This window comes from Tyto alba, unplaced genomic scaffold, assembly GCF_018691265.1.
Source record: "Tyto alba isolate M040663 unplaced genomic scaffold, T.alba_DEE_v4.0 Super-Scaffold_41, whole genome shotgun sequence".
NCBI lineage: Eukaryota > Metazoa > Chordata > Aves > Strigiformes > Tytonidae > Tyto > Tyto alba.
The window spans coordinates 887,266-902,910 of record NW_024881317.1 but is presented as its reverse complement, the minus strand read 5'-3'; the positions used below and the strand labels follow the sequence as shown (position 1 = coordinate 902,910).

General features: G+C 39.8%; 1 protein-coding gene across 2 annotated transcripts in view; it reads right to left on the bottom strand.

Moving 5' to 3' along the window:
• Positions 1–15,645, bottom strand: part of CTDSPL2 (CTD small phosphatase like 2) — a 45,969-nt gene that overhangs the window by 9,933 nt on the left and 20,391 nt on the right. For both annotated transcript variants that reach the window (XM_042803792.1, XM_042803791.1), the window contains 6 exons: positions 11,900–12,038; positions 9,624–9,773; positions 8,932–9,147; positions 8,072–8,150; positions 7,684–7,795; positions 6,694–6,780 (listed from right to left, as the gene is read on the bottom strand). In XM_042803792.1, coding sequence (XP_042659726.1) covers positions 6,694–6,780; positions 7,684–7,795; positions 8,072–8,150; positions 8,932–9,147; positions 9,624–9,773; positions 11,900–12,038 — 783 coding nt within the window. The remainder of the gene's footprint in view (positions 1–6,693; positions 6,781–7,683; positions 7,796–8,071; positions 8,151–8,931; positions 9,148–9,623; positions 9,774–11,899; positions 12,039–15,645) is intronic.

Here is a 15,645-nt window from a genome sequence, read left to right as displayed (position 1 = left end):
CCGGAATATTTGATGGAATTAGAAAGAATTTCAATTAAAATATAGAAGTTGAGCAATATCTAAAGAAAAAATGAAACTGGTTGCTTTGAGTAAACATTTTGAAATGGCTTTCACCAGCTGGGCAGCATGAGTTCAGTTACTAGATAATGTGTGCCAGCACATAAACTAAATAATCTTCTTAATCATCTTCTTCCACTAAGAATTATACACTGAATATGGAGGGTGTCAGAGGTGATCAAAAAAAAAAAAAAAAAAAATTACTTCAGCTGTTTCCAAATTTCCATAAATTCAAGTTCCACCAGCACAGACATACACACATGCATCAATTATTCCCTGTAAAAAATTCTCGACTCACGGGAAGAGACACCAAGTCAGGAGGCTCCCGCGCGTCTCTGATTTACCCCCAGACGCCCGAGCTGGGCTCACAGAGGCGCCTCGACAGAGCCGGGGCCCGGCGCCAGGAGGCCGAGCACCGCCTGCTCCTGCCCTCCCCCAGCCAACGCCTCCTGGAGCCGTGGCCCGGCCTGGCGTTCGGCACAGACGTGGACTTGACCTGGACCAGCAGTGAGGACACACGCCGTGGGGTGAAAGCAACAGCCTCGCGCGCTGCTTCCCCTGCTTTTTGCTCCAGAACGTAGCGAATTACAGAACATAGAGAATTGGAGTCTTGAGGGAAGAGTTACTAAAATATCCAGAAAGAGAAGGGAGTGTACTGAACCTCTTTTCATTTCAACCAAGGTAACTTCAGCTTTATCAGTTTTCTAAGAGCCAGTCAGGAATAGGCTTAAGTTTACCTTCCAATCACAGCAACTCTTCACAAAGGATTTGTATTACTTGAACTGAATTGTATCAAATTCATACGTGGACACAACCAAGCGACCAGAGGGGGAGAAAAGGGGAACGGCTTAAATCAATACAAAATTTCATATTGTTAGCACATGTTGCAATGGATCTTAGTCCATTAAAGGAAGCACATGTTTGTTAAACCAGTGTGAATTCCACTGTTTAGCTTAAAATCTGGTAAGGCTTTTCTTTGCTCCTTTCTTCAAGTGCCTGAGGTTCTGACTCAAGTTTGCAGAGTGACCAGTGACTACAGTAAAAAGTTTTCAGTCTTCTGCCCTAGGACCAACCATCAAAACCAGACAATCTTATCACGCCTGCTAACAGGACCTCTACTTCTGGCATGGGACGCTACACTCGGTGACTATGTCCACCTCCCTTCTCACTCGGGCAAACCCACACGTCCAGGCAGTACAAGTTTCCCTCAGACTGGCTATCAAGAATGGTTTCAAGAGACTGCAGCCTGTGCTTGACAGGTTTCTGGGCGGAATTTAGCCAAGTTCACTACTGAAAAGCCAACTTTCTAAATACAGAGTTGACAAGCGTGTCTTCACACCACGGCTCCTGGCAGCACTAAGATCTTTGTGAAAATGAGGTCTCATCTTGCCGTAATAAGGTGGTGAAGTTCTGCTCAAAGACTAGATGACGTGTTTACCTCACCACAAGAACATACGTAATGAATTAACGCCGAGTCTCCAGGTGACCAGATGCTAAATAACATTCAGGTTGTCTGTGACAGTAAATTCAGGGCAAACTGCTCGCGCTGACTGTTTGCTCCGTATCTAGCAAGCACATAACGCAGCCAGCCACCTCCCTACTTGTAACCCGGAGTTTAAGGGAAGGTGAGTTTTTCTTTGCAAATACCAAAAGGATTATTCTGTTCATGTCATTTTTCCTGAGTAAATATTTATTTTATTGTGACTTAAATCTTTCTATTCAAAACTAAAAAGTCAAAACTAAAAAGTAAGTCAAAGAAAGGATATTAATATTTTCACTGCACCTAAGAGAACAGTTGCTAATAATGGTAGCTAAAGAGGATGGTATTTGGATCTAAGGTTTCTTCAAGCGCTTGATTTCACATTAACAAGCCTATTCTCTGTTATGGAAGAAACACAGATGTCATTTCAGAAACAGTCTCTTCAACATCTCTCCTACAAACTCTCTTGGCAACCAAAGCACTAAGCTAAGGTCGATATTTCAACTGCTACTAATATAAATAAAAACATTTTCTATATAATTTATCGTTCCTTTTAAATCTGGATTCAATTCCATTGGTCACAGCAGCCAGTTAAAAGAATTTTTAAAAATCATTCCATTAGATCGGAGAACAGTTATGGCTGCTTGGGTCCCTCATGTGCACACTCCTGTTTTTTGGGGTTTGGGGTTGGTTTTTTTTTTTTTTTTGGTTGGTTGGTTGGTTGGTTTTTTTTTAAAGTCTGTAGATAATTGCAGCATCTTTGTAATGTGTTCTACTTGAGATTACTGCCATGCAGTTTTAAGTGTGCATTTATCTGAATATCAGTCCTTCTCTAAGAAGTTCACATGTGAGTGCAAACAAGAAATCCAGGGAAAATAATTTCTTTTTAGAATATATATTTCTAATCACAGCTTATACACACACGTATAGAATTTAACAATGACATCGATGGCAGATTCACTGGTCTGTTTTTACTGGTTTGTGACACTGGCACGACATAAAGCAACAACATCATTACACCCAGCTACGGCGAGCTGACACAGAACTCCACGTAACCAAAGCAGAACAAAACGCATCTACCACTGAGCTAACGTGAAAGGTGATTTTTGAAAATATAGATAGAAGTTTAATAATAATTTTCACCATTTTTAATGACTGAAAGCTCATCAACAGAGATACGTGGTATCATCTATGAAAAGCCCCCTCAAAGTTTTATTGTGTTTTTTTTTTTTCCCCCCGAATGATCATCACGTCCCATTATTTCAATGGCAACAAGATCTAAATGTGCAAAATCAAAATTGTCATTCAATGTCTTCCTTGTTCAAAATACACAGGACTTTAACTCTCTGAAGGTGGAATTGGAAGGAGGGATTATTCCTTGCATGCATTAAAAAACCCCAACAAAAGACATGTGTTCCACATGGTGTCAACATCTCTGAAACTACAATAATGGACTCCAGTATGCCCGTAACGTATCCCTCCACTGATGATTTTACCACCGTTGTACTGGGTGAAGACCAGAGACAGGTTAGGTAACTTGCCTGGTGAAGCTGCACTCACTCACCCGCCGCGCTTCCCGGACGAGCACTGCCCAGCATGGCAAGCCCCCCCAGCCGGCCCCGCCGCCCCCACCTACCCCCCCGGCCTCGGGGCCCGCCAGACACCAGTGCCAGGCCTTGCCAGGTAAACCAGCCCCACTCATCCCCAACTGGACCGTGTCTTAAGGGACTCAAGATGAAGACCACCTCGTAACCAGACGGAGCTGCCTGAAGCGTAGCCAGCCATGGCTCTCCAAGGGGCAGAAGGGGTCCTGCCAAACTAAAGTCTTCCCAACCTAAGACCAGATTTCTCTGTGGATGCTGCTCAAGATACACTAAAGCCTCCTGGCTTTCAGATCCAAAGCCCGATGGCTCTTCTCTTATTTATGAGACACAGACAGAGCGGAGTTCATTAGGAGGGAGCGCCAGAATTCACAAGTGGTGTTTGCATCATTCCACTGCAGTGACAAAGGAAAGCATCCAGGTCGTTGGCGACAGTAAGATGGAATACATGTAACACTATATTCAATAACCTACAGCTGACCCATGGAGTTCCAGAACATCTTTCAAGCATCACAAAGATCAAAGGAAATTATTCTGTGATAGATCAGTAAAGATGCATTTCAACCGAACAGCTGAGTGAAAACATCTGCCTTTGCCTACGGCCTGCTAGTGCACGGAAGGTGCCCTCTGCGTGGAACGGAGGGTGAGATGATCTCATGTCTGGGACTTGAAGCCAGCAACAGAACAAACCCTCTTTACCAAGAGAGAAAAAAAAAGATAAATTTCTTTGTAAGATAAGCTACTTATCTTATTCTATGAAGTAATACAACAAGTACAAAGTCCAAAGTCTACAGCTGAAGAGCTGAACATTTATTTTTGTTTTCCAGTCAGATGTAAGATAGCACTTAACAGATACGGTATTTAGAAAAACTTCAGCTTTGCAAAGACTAAGTCCAAAACTTAAACACTGGCATAATTTAGAGATTTTTTCTTCTTCCAACCAAGAGAACACAAATTAATTGTCTCAAAAGCCTGAAGGAAGCAAGCCCAACTGTACCCATTTCACAGATTTTTCTATTTTTTTTATTATTTTTTATTTGAAAACAAAAATCAGTGAGTGTAAGTGACTCATCCAAAAGTTTAAAAACCCCTGCATGTCAGTGCTGGAACTGCATGGTAATTTTTCAGTTTGCAGAGCACTGCTCTATGCTCAGACATTAAATAGCTCGTCTCTTCTGCAACACTCTGGGTAAGTTCTGAGAAATAACTTACAAGCAAACAAGCGCTTATTTTTAGAAACCTTTCTTTAAAAACAGACCGTCACTTACAGTCACGGAAACAAGCAACAACAGAGCTGAGTTCCTGCACGTGAAACTTGTGCTTGATTCACAGGCCAAGGGAGTTTAGCTGCATTTTGTAACAGACCTTCTGGAACCCAGGTCAATCGGAATCTCAGAGCTGTAGTCTCCTACAACGGCCCATTCTGAAGCACCTTTTCGAGAAAGCGCCTGGTTTATCATCATCACCACACTATTACTGCAAGAGCACTGGCCTGATGCCTTCAGATGGGTAAGAAAATTGAAATGCTATGAACTCAGGCTCACATTTGCAGTATTAGTCAGACTTAACGTGAGGAAGATTAGATATTCAGTAGGAAAATGAGCACTGAGCTAGGTTCTACTCTTTCTTAAAAAATAATGAACAGATAATTGTCTAACAACTCTGGAAAACCTACGTGAAAGCGGTACGTATTTTGATACTAATGGAAAACATCTTCAGAAATGTCGCTTTCACATCTAGCATTGTTTTCAGTGGGTTATATTATGCAATACTTTATATATAGCAACTCGCTGACTTCTACTTCACTCAGACAGCTTAGTGTCTGCTTCTCTTCTGTTGCCAGCTGAAATGACTTTCAAAACGAAATACAGAGATGTGAAATTAATACAGGACTACACCAGAGGTGATGGACAAATTGATAAGCAAAAAAAATACATTTTGAATGCTCATAAGTAGCTAATCATTGAGTAAAAATGCTAAGAAGGGTATGAAATACCAACAAACTTCAAGCTGTAGCACAGGAGAAGATTATTTGTCTTTCTGCATATTATACCCTAGGAAAACATGAGCTTAATTGTATCCTTAAAATATCTGTCCTGCTTATTACCTGTTACCTAGTAAGAGGTGAATATTTTGTCAGTGTCTAGTGTGCTGTAAAACCAGCAAAACAGAATACAGTGATTGGGAGAGTGTGCTCAAAGACAGTGGCCGACTTTCTCAAGCCTGCAAGAAGCTCCTGTTCCTTGGCAAATCCAGGCCAGACTCTAGAGAGAGCTACGAGAAAACTTATCCAGGACCCACCGAGTGACTGTACTGTATCAAGGGCTATAGGTTTGTGTACCATGCCGTTAAATAAAGCTTTAGAAATATTAGAAGTCACTCTTTCTGTTGACTTCAATTTCCTAAAGCCAAAATCCTGGTTAGATCTCAGCATAAATGTACAATCGCTAGAAGGACCACAGTTACAGACAGAAAATACTCAAATCATTCTGAGATCTCTTAAGAGAGGGAAGGAAAAAACCGAAGCTTTAGTCTTCCTGATTCTGTTAGCAGTGTCAAGAACCTCCCGAGAACTTATTCTAAGGCTCATTCCATGTTCAGCCTGGAGGAAACTGTGCACGGCCGTCACCAAATAAGAGATCATTTTTAAACATGGGTTTATCTTATTCCAGCTTTTCAGATTCCAAGGGTTTTAATATGAAACAGCGAAGAAAAACATTTTTAAAATCAGGAAAAATACCTGGACAAGTGTCCTTTTAAGGTGCCTGATGACTGGCTCATTCTCCAAAGATACTACAGTGGGGTCCCATATCGTGCGAACTACATGGTGGGGAAGCTGTTGCTACTCCCAGGTACATCACACACAAAAGGACCTGAGAACAACAGCCTGGGTCAGTGCAGCACCTCCGGTAGTTGCTGGAAGAGAGTTCCTCCTTCCCGTGCTCGGTCCTCTCTACGGTACGTCCACGTAAAACGCGCACAACTACCACCACCTCTTACAGCAGAACAAAAGCCTACATCTAGCAGCCTCCGCGAGACAACCGAAGATCTCTAAGTGCCCAGCAGGCTCTCGCCGGGAGTAAAGAGGCAGAACCGGCACTGGCCGGGCGCGCAGCGAGCGTAACGACCGAGGCAGAAGCGAGCCGACGTCAGGCGCTGAAGGCGCCTCCTGCGCACAGAGAAACGCTCAGCCGGCGTGGGCTGGATTTCCCCGCCGAGGGAAGAAGGTTAACAGCGGGGGGAGAAGCCGTGTGTCCCCCCCCGCCCCGGGAAATGACAGGGCCTGCAGATCTGCTGCCCCACGGGCCGCGCGCAGGCGAGTGTCAGAGCCGGGGACCGGCATCGCCGCGTCCTGGCGGCAACCAACGGTGCTCCGCAGGGCAATCCACCTCGCAGAACCTGACCCCTGCAGGTTACAACCCAGACGGTCGTGCAACGCCAGACAGTTACTCCTCTCCCTTTAAACAAGATGATGACAAATACACACGGCAAGAATTTATACGTTAAGCACAATAAAAAGACGTGTTTTTTTTTTTTTCTGGGCACGCTAATTACCTGGTAAATGACATCTTGGAAAAGGACTGGAAAAGTGAGTGCAGCATCTTCTAATTCATTCAGACTACAGTGCACTAATGTTTCATCCTATTAAAAAGAAATAAAAGACGGGATAAAAGAAAGATTGTGAGAAAAATGCTGAAAATAGAAGTAATTTTCTGGACTTTTATGCTCCTTTTAAGGTAGGTTTATTTAGTCAGGAAAATTTCTTTTTGTGCAAGTGCTGTCAAGCTTGAAGAATAATTCTTAGAATGAATTGCGTATTTCATTATTCTTGCAGTCTTCTGAAAAATTTCACTTAGAATTGTGTGCTAGGGGCATAAATATAAGCAGGTCATTTTAATTTTGTAGGCTATCCTGTCATTCAGTTCAAACCTGCATCTGTCAACCTGAATAATCTAGTCATTCATACCACCACTAGAGGACATGCCAGCTGCTACTGCTCACGATAAACCAGTGTTCCTGACATCAGTAACAGGGTCTGGAACAACTTTCAAAACAGAGACTAAAAGAAGTAATTATAAAGACAAATATATTTTCTATTAATATTTTTTAAAGTGGATTTGTGTCCTCTAAAAGTAAGAATGTTCTCAGAATTAAAAGACCCATTCTTGATCAACCCTGATGCAAGACATATGAAGCTGAATTTTCCTATTTATAACATCTCCTGATTTTCCACATTGGGTTTAGGAAAGCTTTATGGGGACAAGTAACTCTTTGTTTGAGGCGATAACAATTGTAAAGCCTTTTTTTTTTTTTTTTTTGAACAGGATGTTAAGTATTCAACAAATACAGCAAGCATTCTATTTTTGCCACTATTAATTTTTTTTAAATGCAGACTATAACTAAAACTACTAAAAACTGTGTAACATTCAAAAGGCCTTTTAGGCCTTTTTGTTTAAAGCAAACATTAGTAACTTCAGCAACAAACAAAATAAATTAAACGCTACAGATTCCCTGCTTTTGGTACGTATTTATAAAGATATTTACCAAGTCTAGAACTAATGAGAATTCTGGTGTGCTTCTTGTTTTCAGTGGAAGAGCTGGCTTCCTGTTAAGTTGTTCTTCTGTTAGCGGTGGAACATGTTTGATGAAATAGTATCTGAAAAGAATACAGATTTTGCAGTAGAAATGTATATGCATTATTTAACTGGTAATGCTGTAGCCCAGCTTAATATTGCAAATATTTAAGGCTGCACAATAAATAAGTATTTTAAATTGAAAAAAAAACCATCTCAATATACAATTATTTTTTTAGGTTAAAAGCTTTTGGGATTCATTACCATAATATAAAAACATTACAACTTAAATAAAAATGTTTTAATCCAATACCCAAAATTATCAATTTAATACTTTCAGTGCAAACATTAGCACTTACGGATCAAAGACTTCCCAGTCTTCTTCATAGGTGGCTTCTGCATGAGCTGATGAGTAGCCACTGTCTGGAGATACTGGTGCTAAAATTCAACGAAAATGACCAAAACAAAAAATAAAACAAAAAAACCACAAGAGCTAGTCTTATTAGTGCAGTTTTTAAAAGTGAAAATTTGCACTTGATACCCGCGTGCCTCCAACAACAGTGAAAGAGCTCTCCCTTCAGTCCCACCCTCTCGGCCGCCTCACCTCCCCCGAAACAGCCCGCCCAGCTCCCCGGAAGCCGCCGAGCCGACGCCGTGCCGTGCCGCAGGACCTCAGGGCCTGGCACCCTTTGGATAGCTGTCAAGAATTTGATGCTGGCCGGCCGCAGGGAGGAGAAGCTGAACATTATATGGATGCAATTTTTGTCAAAAAAGGTGTACGATGAGTCTTTCGAAGAAAACGAATATAGGATCTATACGTTTCTCATTCTCCTCCCCATGTTGTTCTACTATAAGATATCAAAATGGTGCAAATTCCTCTCGTGATCGGCAAATCTAGGGCGTGCATTTTTAACAGAGGTGGGGTGGGAACAGTTCAATATTAATAAAATGCCTTTCTCCTGGAATCTCCGTTTTCATTTGAAGAAATGAAGTTGTGAGGCCAACTGAATTATACCAGGAACAGATGAAACTTGCCAAAACTTTGGTGCATAAAACAGATTTATCTATTAAACATAAAAATAAATACTAATACTGTTTGCATGCCCTAAGCAAACGTGAGGTATTCATTTGTACAAAATGCTGGTGCTGGGATTTCCCCAAGAGTACAAACTACAGGCAGCCTCAGTACTTGAGCCCACGGCAAGCCCACCTTCCTTACCTGTAAGTGGCGGCAGGTCGCGGTCATTTGTTTCCTCCACCTCCTCCAGCCCGTTGTTGACAGTCGATCTGACCTGCACTGCTTGGCTAGTGTAAGCTGCTCCGTTGGTTGATGTTGCAGTACTTGTAGTAATCTCGTCTACCTGTTCCATATCAAGCTGTTTGACTATTTCTTCAGCCTCAACAGCTTGTCCTGGAGAATCGGATCCTGATGTTCCTGCATTAAGATGTCAGTACACTCACAGTCATTATCTGCAAGCCGAGTTACCTATCAGAATACTGATAGTCGCTATTACCCACACACAAATAAGTTTCAGAATAACTGAAGATGGCTGCATTTGATTTACATTACAAAAATAAGAACAGAAATGAAGACCGGGACAAATGCATTTTATGTTTGGGACAAGGAACTTACTATCCATTTTTTTTTTTCCTTTTTTTAAAAATATATAAATAAAAGGTACACCGCTAGATATTTACACCTATGAAATAAATGTTCTAATGCATACAAACTTAATGCTTCTTTTATTAATGATCAACCCTTCTAAGAATTAAGGAGCCCTTTATCTGGTAGTAGTAACTCTTGCTCTGTAAATCAGAATGAAAAGTGTACTGCTGCTCAAAGCAGGTTTTTTTAAAAAAATATCTATCATTCTTAGCTTTAACACAATCGTTTTTTTGAATAATACTCACCATTTTTATTTGCTGGTGAAAAAAAATTGAAAACAGGGGAAAATATGGTTCCCAGTAACGTGGTTCGTGGGGGACTGCCAGTGGTAGGATTATCTTCTAATTTTCCATTTTGCTTTACATGTTGGTTTGTCATTTCATAACTTCCAGCTTCTGTAAAAGAAAAGTTATGAGGTATAAACCATGCTTGTGTTTCCCACAGTTACATTCTCTCTTTTATTGTTATTATTTTCACTATAGGAAAGATCCCTCCTGCTCATGGTCCAACTTGGTCGACAAAAAAATTAGCCTATTTGATTTACAAAAAAAGAAAGAGCTAGCAATTTCGTATAAACATAAAAACAAAATGCCAATTTTCAACACCATCTTAAGTTCAACACTTCAAATTAGGAAGCACTCCTTGTTTATAAAAGAATGCCATATATTAACAAATAATAGATGTTCAAATCCTTGAAACGGACTTGATGATGGAAGACAGACTTTCACCTTTCACAAGAACCAGATGTCAGTATCGGTGGGACTCCACTAGATGGAAACAGGAGAAAGTGCCAGTGGAACTCCAGTGGCCGAACCTCCAAACTCCACAAGCCCAAGTCCATAGTATATCATTCTCCACATATATGCACACAGACATATATGCACAAATACAATTATGAAGTAAAATAATTTTTAGTTATCGTGACAGGTAACAGAAGACACAGAATTAAATAATCTTCACATTACAAAGCCTAACACGTAACAATTAAGGTTTTCTATAAATGTGCATGTACAGTAAAGTACATCCTGGAACTAAAAATTGCCATCTCATGGCTGAGATCCAAGACACAGTTCTGAGACTGAAAAGAAAGAGAAGCTATTTACTTCACAGTAACAAGTCTTTGAGATGTCTGTCCATATGGAAGTAAGCAAACGCATTTTGTGCACATGAGCTGAGAACCTTTTTGTCAGCTGAGCCTGATGGAGCTGCACAAGTACTTCACACTTCCTATCGTTTCTATATAAAACGTAGGGTGTGCCAGCTGCAACTCAGCGCCTTCACTAATACGGAATATTTTAACTGAGGACTTCGTATCGCCGTAACAGTAACACGGGCTCAGAGTGCTAAACGGGCGTGTATCAGAACGCTTGATTTAAGTCAGTAGTTCCATCTCCGAGCACTGTCGGCATGCATCGCACTGTAAGAGGGTGCATACCCATTAGCCCTCCAGGAATCAAAACCCCTTAACAGTAGCAAGCCCTGGAAAAAGGGGTTTCTCCTACAGCCATGTCACGACTAAACCAGTAACTCCCTCACGCTGTAACCCTTCCATCACTGAAGTCTGTCATTCGGAGCTCTACCCTCTCCTTAGCTACCAGTCTTGCAAACCTTGTTGGACTATGAAATCTCTGAGACCTCTGCCTTGCCGACAAACCTGGCAAGAATCAGACAATGGATTCCCGAGTTATTGGGGGAATGAAGAATGAAGGAACACTGACAGGCTGCACAATCACCTAAGTCTCGTTTCCTTAGAAAAGAAGTCTAAAAAAAAATTTTTTTAAGTCAGATTTGGAACCACAGCTGATGCTGTAAATGTCATTGACCATTTTATCACGACATTATTCGAGACATTAAAAAAGAAACACTTTTCACAAGGAGGTGGTCAAACCCTGGAACGGGGTTGTGGAATCTCCATCCGTAGAGATATTCAAAACTTGGCTGGACAAGTCTCTGAGCAGCCTGATCTAACTCCAAAGCCAGATCTCACTTCAAGCCGGATCAACATTGCCGTGAGGGGAGCAGGGGACTGGCCCAGATGACCTTCAGAGGTCCCTTCCAATCTAAATTTTCCTATGATTCTGTGACAGAAACCCATCTATGTGTTTGAACAAGGACACCTGGCTACTTCCACAAAGGTCATCAGTTGTGAAGGCGTATCTCTTTTTTTTTTTTTTTTGTGAGAAAAGGGGAGAAGACCTAAATCAAATTATTATCATTGGCTTTTTAGGATAATAATTTTTTTTAAAAAAGCCAAATTAGTTCAAAACCAACTGGACACGATCACATATCCAAACTGTTCTTATAAAGATACAATAGATGTGTCTGAGAAGTAATGTTGGAACTGTTGCTTACAGTCTTAGAAACCTTATTTTGCTATTAGCTCAGCCTTGCTGTCACTGGTCAGTCACAACACCCCTAACAACCTCCACCACTGACGAAATGTCCTGTACTAGTTAACAGCTGTAAGACTACTGATATCACCACTCAACTGCAACAGTGTTTGATTAGAATATTTACAAACCTCCATTCATTTGACTTTTCCGTCGTACTCGAGAGATCTGTTTATTAGGCTTTTCTCCTGTTTGAGGTGTGGATGTAATCAAGTTGTTATCTATATCCCGTTCAATTCTACTTCTTTTTGCAGGATTTTCTCTTTCTTCCTTAAAATAGAAAAGGGGGAAAAAAGAAACATGCTGAATAGTGCCTCTTTTCTCTACTGAATACTACCAGAAAATGTTAGCTGTTAGAGAAAGTTTCACAAAAGATCCATTTATTGTTCCACTTCCAGATGCAGAATATGCAACATGTATCTGGCCAGCTGGAATTTTAAACTCATTTAAACTAACACAACTCAAGGTAAATAGCAAAGTATCGGGAAAGAAAACTGTACTTGGAGGTTCTGTAGTAGAAAGACTGTCTTTAAGTACTATTTCACTGGATAGCCAATTTATAAATATATAAGTGCTACGGAATTCGGGAACTGTTGAGACAAGGCAGCTAGAATTATCTGAAACTTGATTTCTCTGCCTGTTAAATACACAGGAAGTAAACTGCAAAATAATAGGAAATTCTCCACCATACTCCCTACATAAACTGGCTTGCTAAAGTGTATGCAAGTATATAACTTGCTACTATTCAGTCCATAGCAGAAAGTACGTGGCAAAACTTAGCTGTTAAAAATGCCGTAAGCAGGGTTCGGACCCAATGATTCTTCTTACCTTTCAGTAAATGACTGTTCTTCCCTGGGGCACTTATATGAATGATACAGAACCAAACATTTTTGCAGATTTTCTGTGCATGAGTATATGTGTAGGCACACGTGTTTAAGACAGGTTTCTTCCCCTTTTTCCCCAAAGCACCTACTACAACTTAATAAAATGGCAATCTGAAATCTACAGCATGACCATATAGATTACACTGAAACGCAAGGTGTGAGACAATGCAAAATAATTGAACTAAATATCAAAATAAATAACAAGGCCACAGACCATATCGAAGTTAATTAAAATTTCGATTTTAGAATTACAGTATTACCTTTCTGGAGCAGCAGTTTCACATCTTTAAAAAGAAAAGAGAAAAACAGTTTGCGTGCTCCAAAAAAAAACCAAAAAACAAAAAACATACAGATCTTTTAGAAAAATTAATCTAAAGCCCATGCTAACAGTACAGTAGCTAAAAGAAATACTAACAAACATGGAAATGTATTGACATCCGTATCAGAAGACACGTGAACACCAGTGATCCCAAAAGCTTCCTGCTGGCAGTATCCTTGACCAACAACCTTGGTAAGAACAATCAAATTACTACCACTTAGAATTAATAATATTGTGTATACCATAAATCCATATAATGAGAGAAAATGGATGGCTCACTGAACTGATAAAAGAACAGTAAAGCATCTCATCTTCTGGGTCATTTGTTCAAATGTTCAACACTGAGGGAAAAATGAGAGAAACTAATTGACTTCTAAAAGCTATCCATTGGCCTTCATAAAATGAATGGTGCTCTCATTCTGCTTTACAGAAAACAAGTGTAGAAACATTGCAAAAAATTACAATGGAAATGGGAAATCTAGCTGACAGTATCAGCAGAGGCATAAAGAGTTCACTCAATCTGGAGATCCCTTTCATCCTCCAGAAGAGGAGCTATAATGACGTGGTGGGAAAGCTCATGCTGCTGTGCCTGTGTTGTACTAGTTAATAGAATCTGAAGGTGAAATTAGATATAATGTTATTGTGCTACTTGGTTTATACACTGAAAATGTTATTGCACACATATAGAATTAAACATACCTATTATATGTATTTCTGTAACTATCTATTTGAATTCTATAATCTATTCAATTCAATATAACCCATTATTATCGATAATTGTGCCATAAGGAACGTGGCAATGTCACACCAACAGAAACATTTTGTTTGCTTTTAGGTTGCTTTCAGAAATCACGTATGCATTAAGGAATGGCCTAAAATGACACCAGAAGGAGTGACAACACACTCGAAGTCAAGGCAGTTCCTGACAGTGCTAGAACCCCCCAAATCAAACAAGTTTAGAGGAACGTGCAGCAGCAAGTTCTACGTTATTTCCGATGTTAACATTTAAAGATTTGACTGGTGATTCCTGTATGCATATGCGTATCAGTTCTTCTCGTATATCAGATTTGTTGTTTTGTACGTACTCTTGGGCACTGCGCACTACTGCTGACTGGCACGAGGGCCCAGAGTTACCAAAACACCTCGAGATGACATCTACCACCATCCACATTGGAAGAGCCACATTCTAGTCTCTGGTTTCCCTAACTAAATCTCTATAAGGTTTTTTCAGGTTTTGTTTGCTTAATGAGTGTTTCTAATCAGACATCTTTACAATACTAGATAAATGACCTATGACCACGGTCAAAATTGTCAAGATAATACTTGTTATGAAGACATTTACTGCCATAAATCTGCATTACCCCAGTGGTGATTTAGCTTCTAGCATACCCCTAAACGAACTACTATGCAAGTTGTAGGCATACACTATCTCAGAGAGTTATAACGTTTCCATGGCAGCCGCAGGACTACTTTGTTAAGTCATTAGCGCTTTGGAAGGTAGCCCGGCAGTATCAATATCGTGCCATGCTAATGCCACTGGAACCACTCCAAGTCCTGCTACAGGCACAGGAGAGGACATGAAAGGGAACAGGAGAAAAACGTGGACATTTTATATTAAAAAACCTGTCAAGAAAAAAAAAAAAAAAAGAATGAAACGTAATCCAAAGATTTGGAGGAGGAAGAGAAGAGGGGAAGAGAAAAAGTTAACAAAACCTTACAGAGACAAAGGAAAGGAAAACCAGACATATTTCCCTTATCTTAAAATTCCAATGTAAAATGTTTTGCTTGGATTTCGGCGTTCGGATGCAGGGGGTTTGCAGCCAAAATGTTGCATTACTGAGCTACAATATAGATGCTGAATGTAAAATAGATTATTTGTCCCAGTTTAATGAAAAACAAAATGTAAGCAGATTGAACCATTTCTTTTTACTGAAATTTTCCTTTGTCAGTACCTCAATGTTTCTATGATAGACAATTAACACATGCCATGAAATATTAAATTTCACTATATTTTTGACAATTTAAGAATTTACCATTACTTTAATTAAAATTATTTCAACTTCAGCTTGTCACAAAATTAACTGTTCAACACTTAGTTCAAAACCCAGAAAATACTTCTGAATTTCTATTTTTATTTATCATATAGTTAATCTGGGATACATTTTAATTTAGTTACGACTTCTTGGCTACTCTTCTTTAAAATTTGCAGCTACATAATGTCAATATCTGGACTGCTGGGACTGAATGAAGTTTTGTTTTGTTTTTTTAACTGGCATCCCTTTATAGAAAAAAAAAAAAACAGGTTTTTGAGACAATTGCAAGGTTACATTCAGCCTATCAAAGTATTTTATGTATATATATATATAAAACTTATATATATATATATAAAATTCACCTTCAAAACATACAAGCAACAGGTTTTAACATGTGAAGATTAGTAAAGTTCACATTTCTGTCTGGATCAAGACAGATGAGATTTAGTAGTTTAGCCCCAACAATGTTTGAATTTGACCCATGAAGAGGGGGCAGTGTTCACTGCAATAATACACTGAGTAGTCGTATCAGTTTCATGACAGTTGAATTTGTGAGGTTTGACCTTTATTGACTGATGGACTCCTAAACAATTTTGAATACAAATGCTAAAAATATTCAGCACATTTATGCTTACAGACCT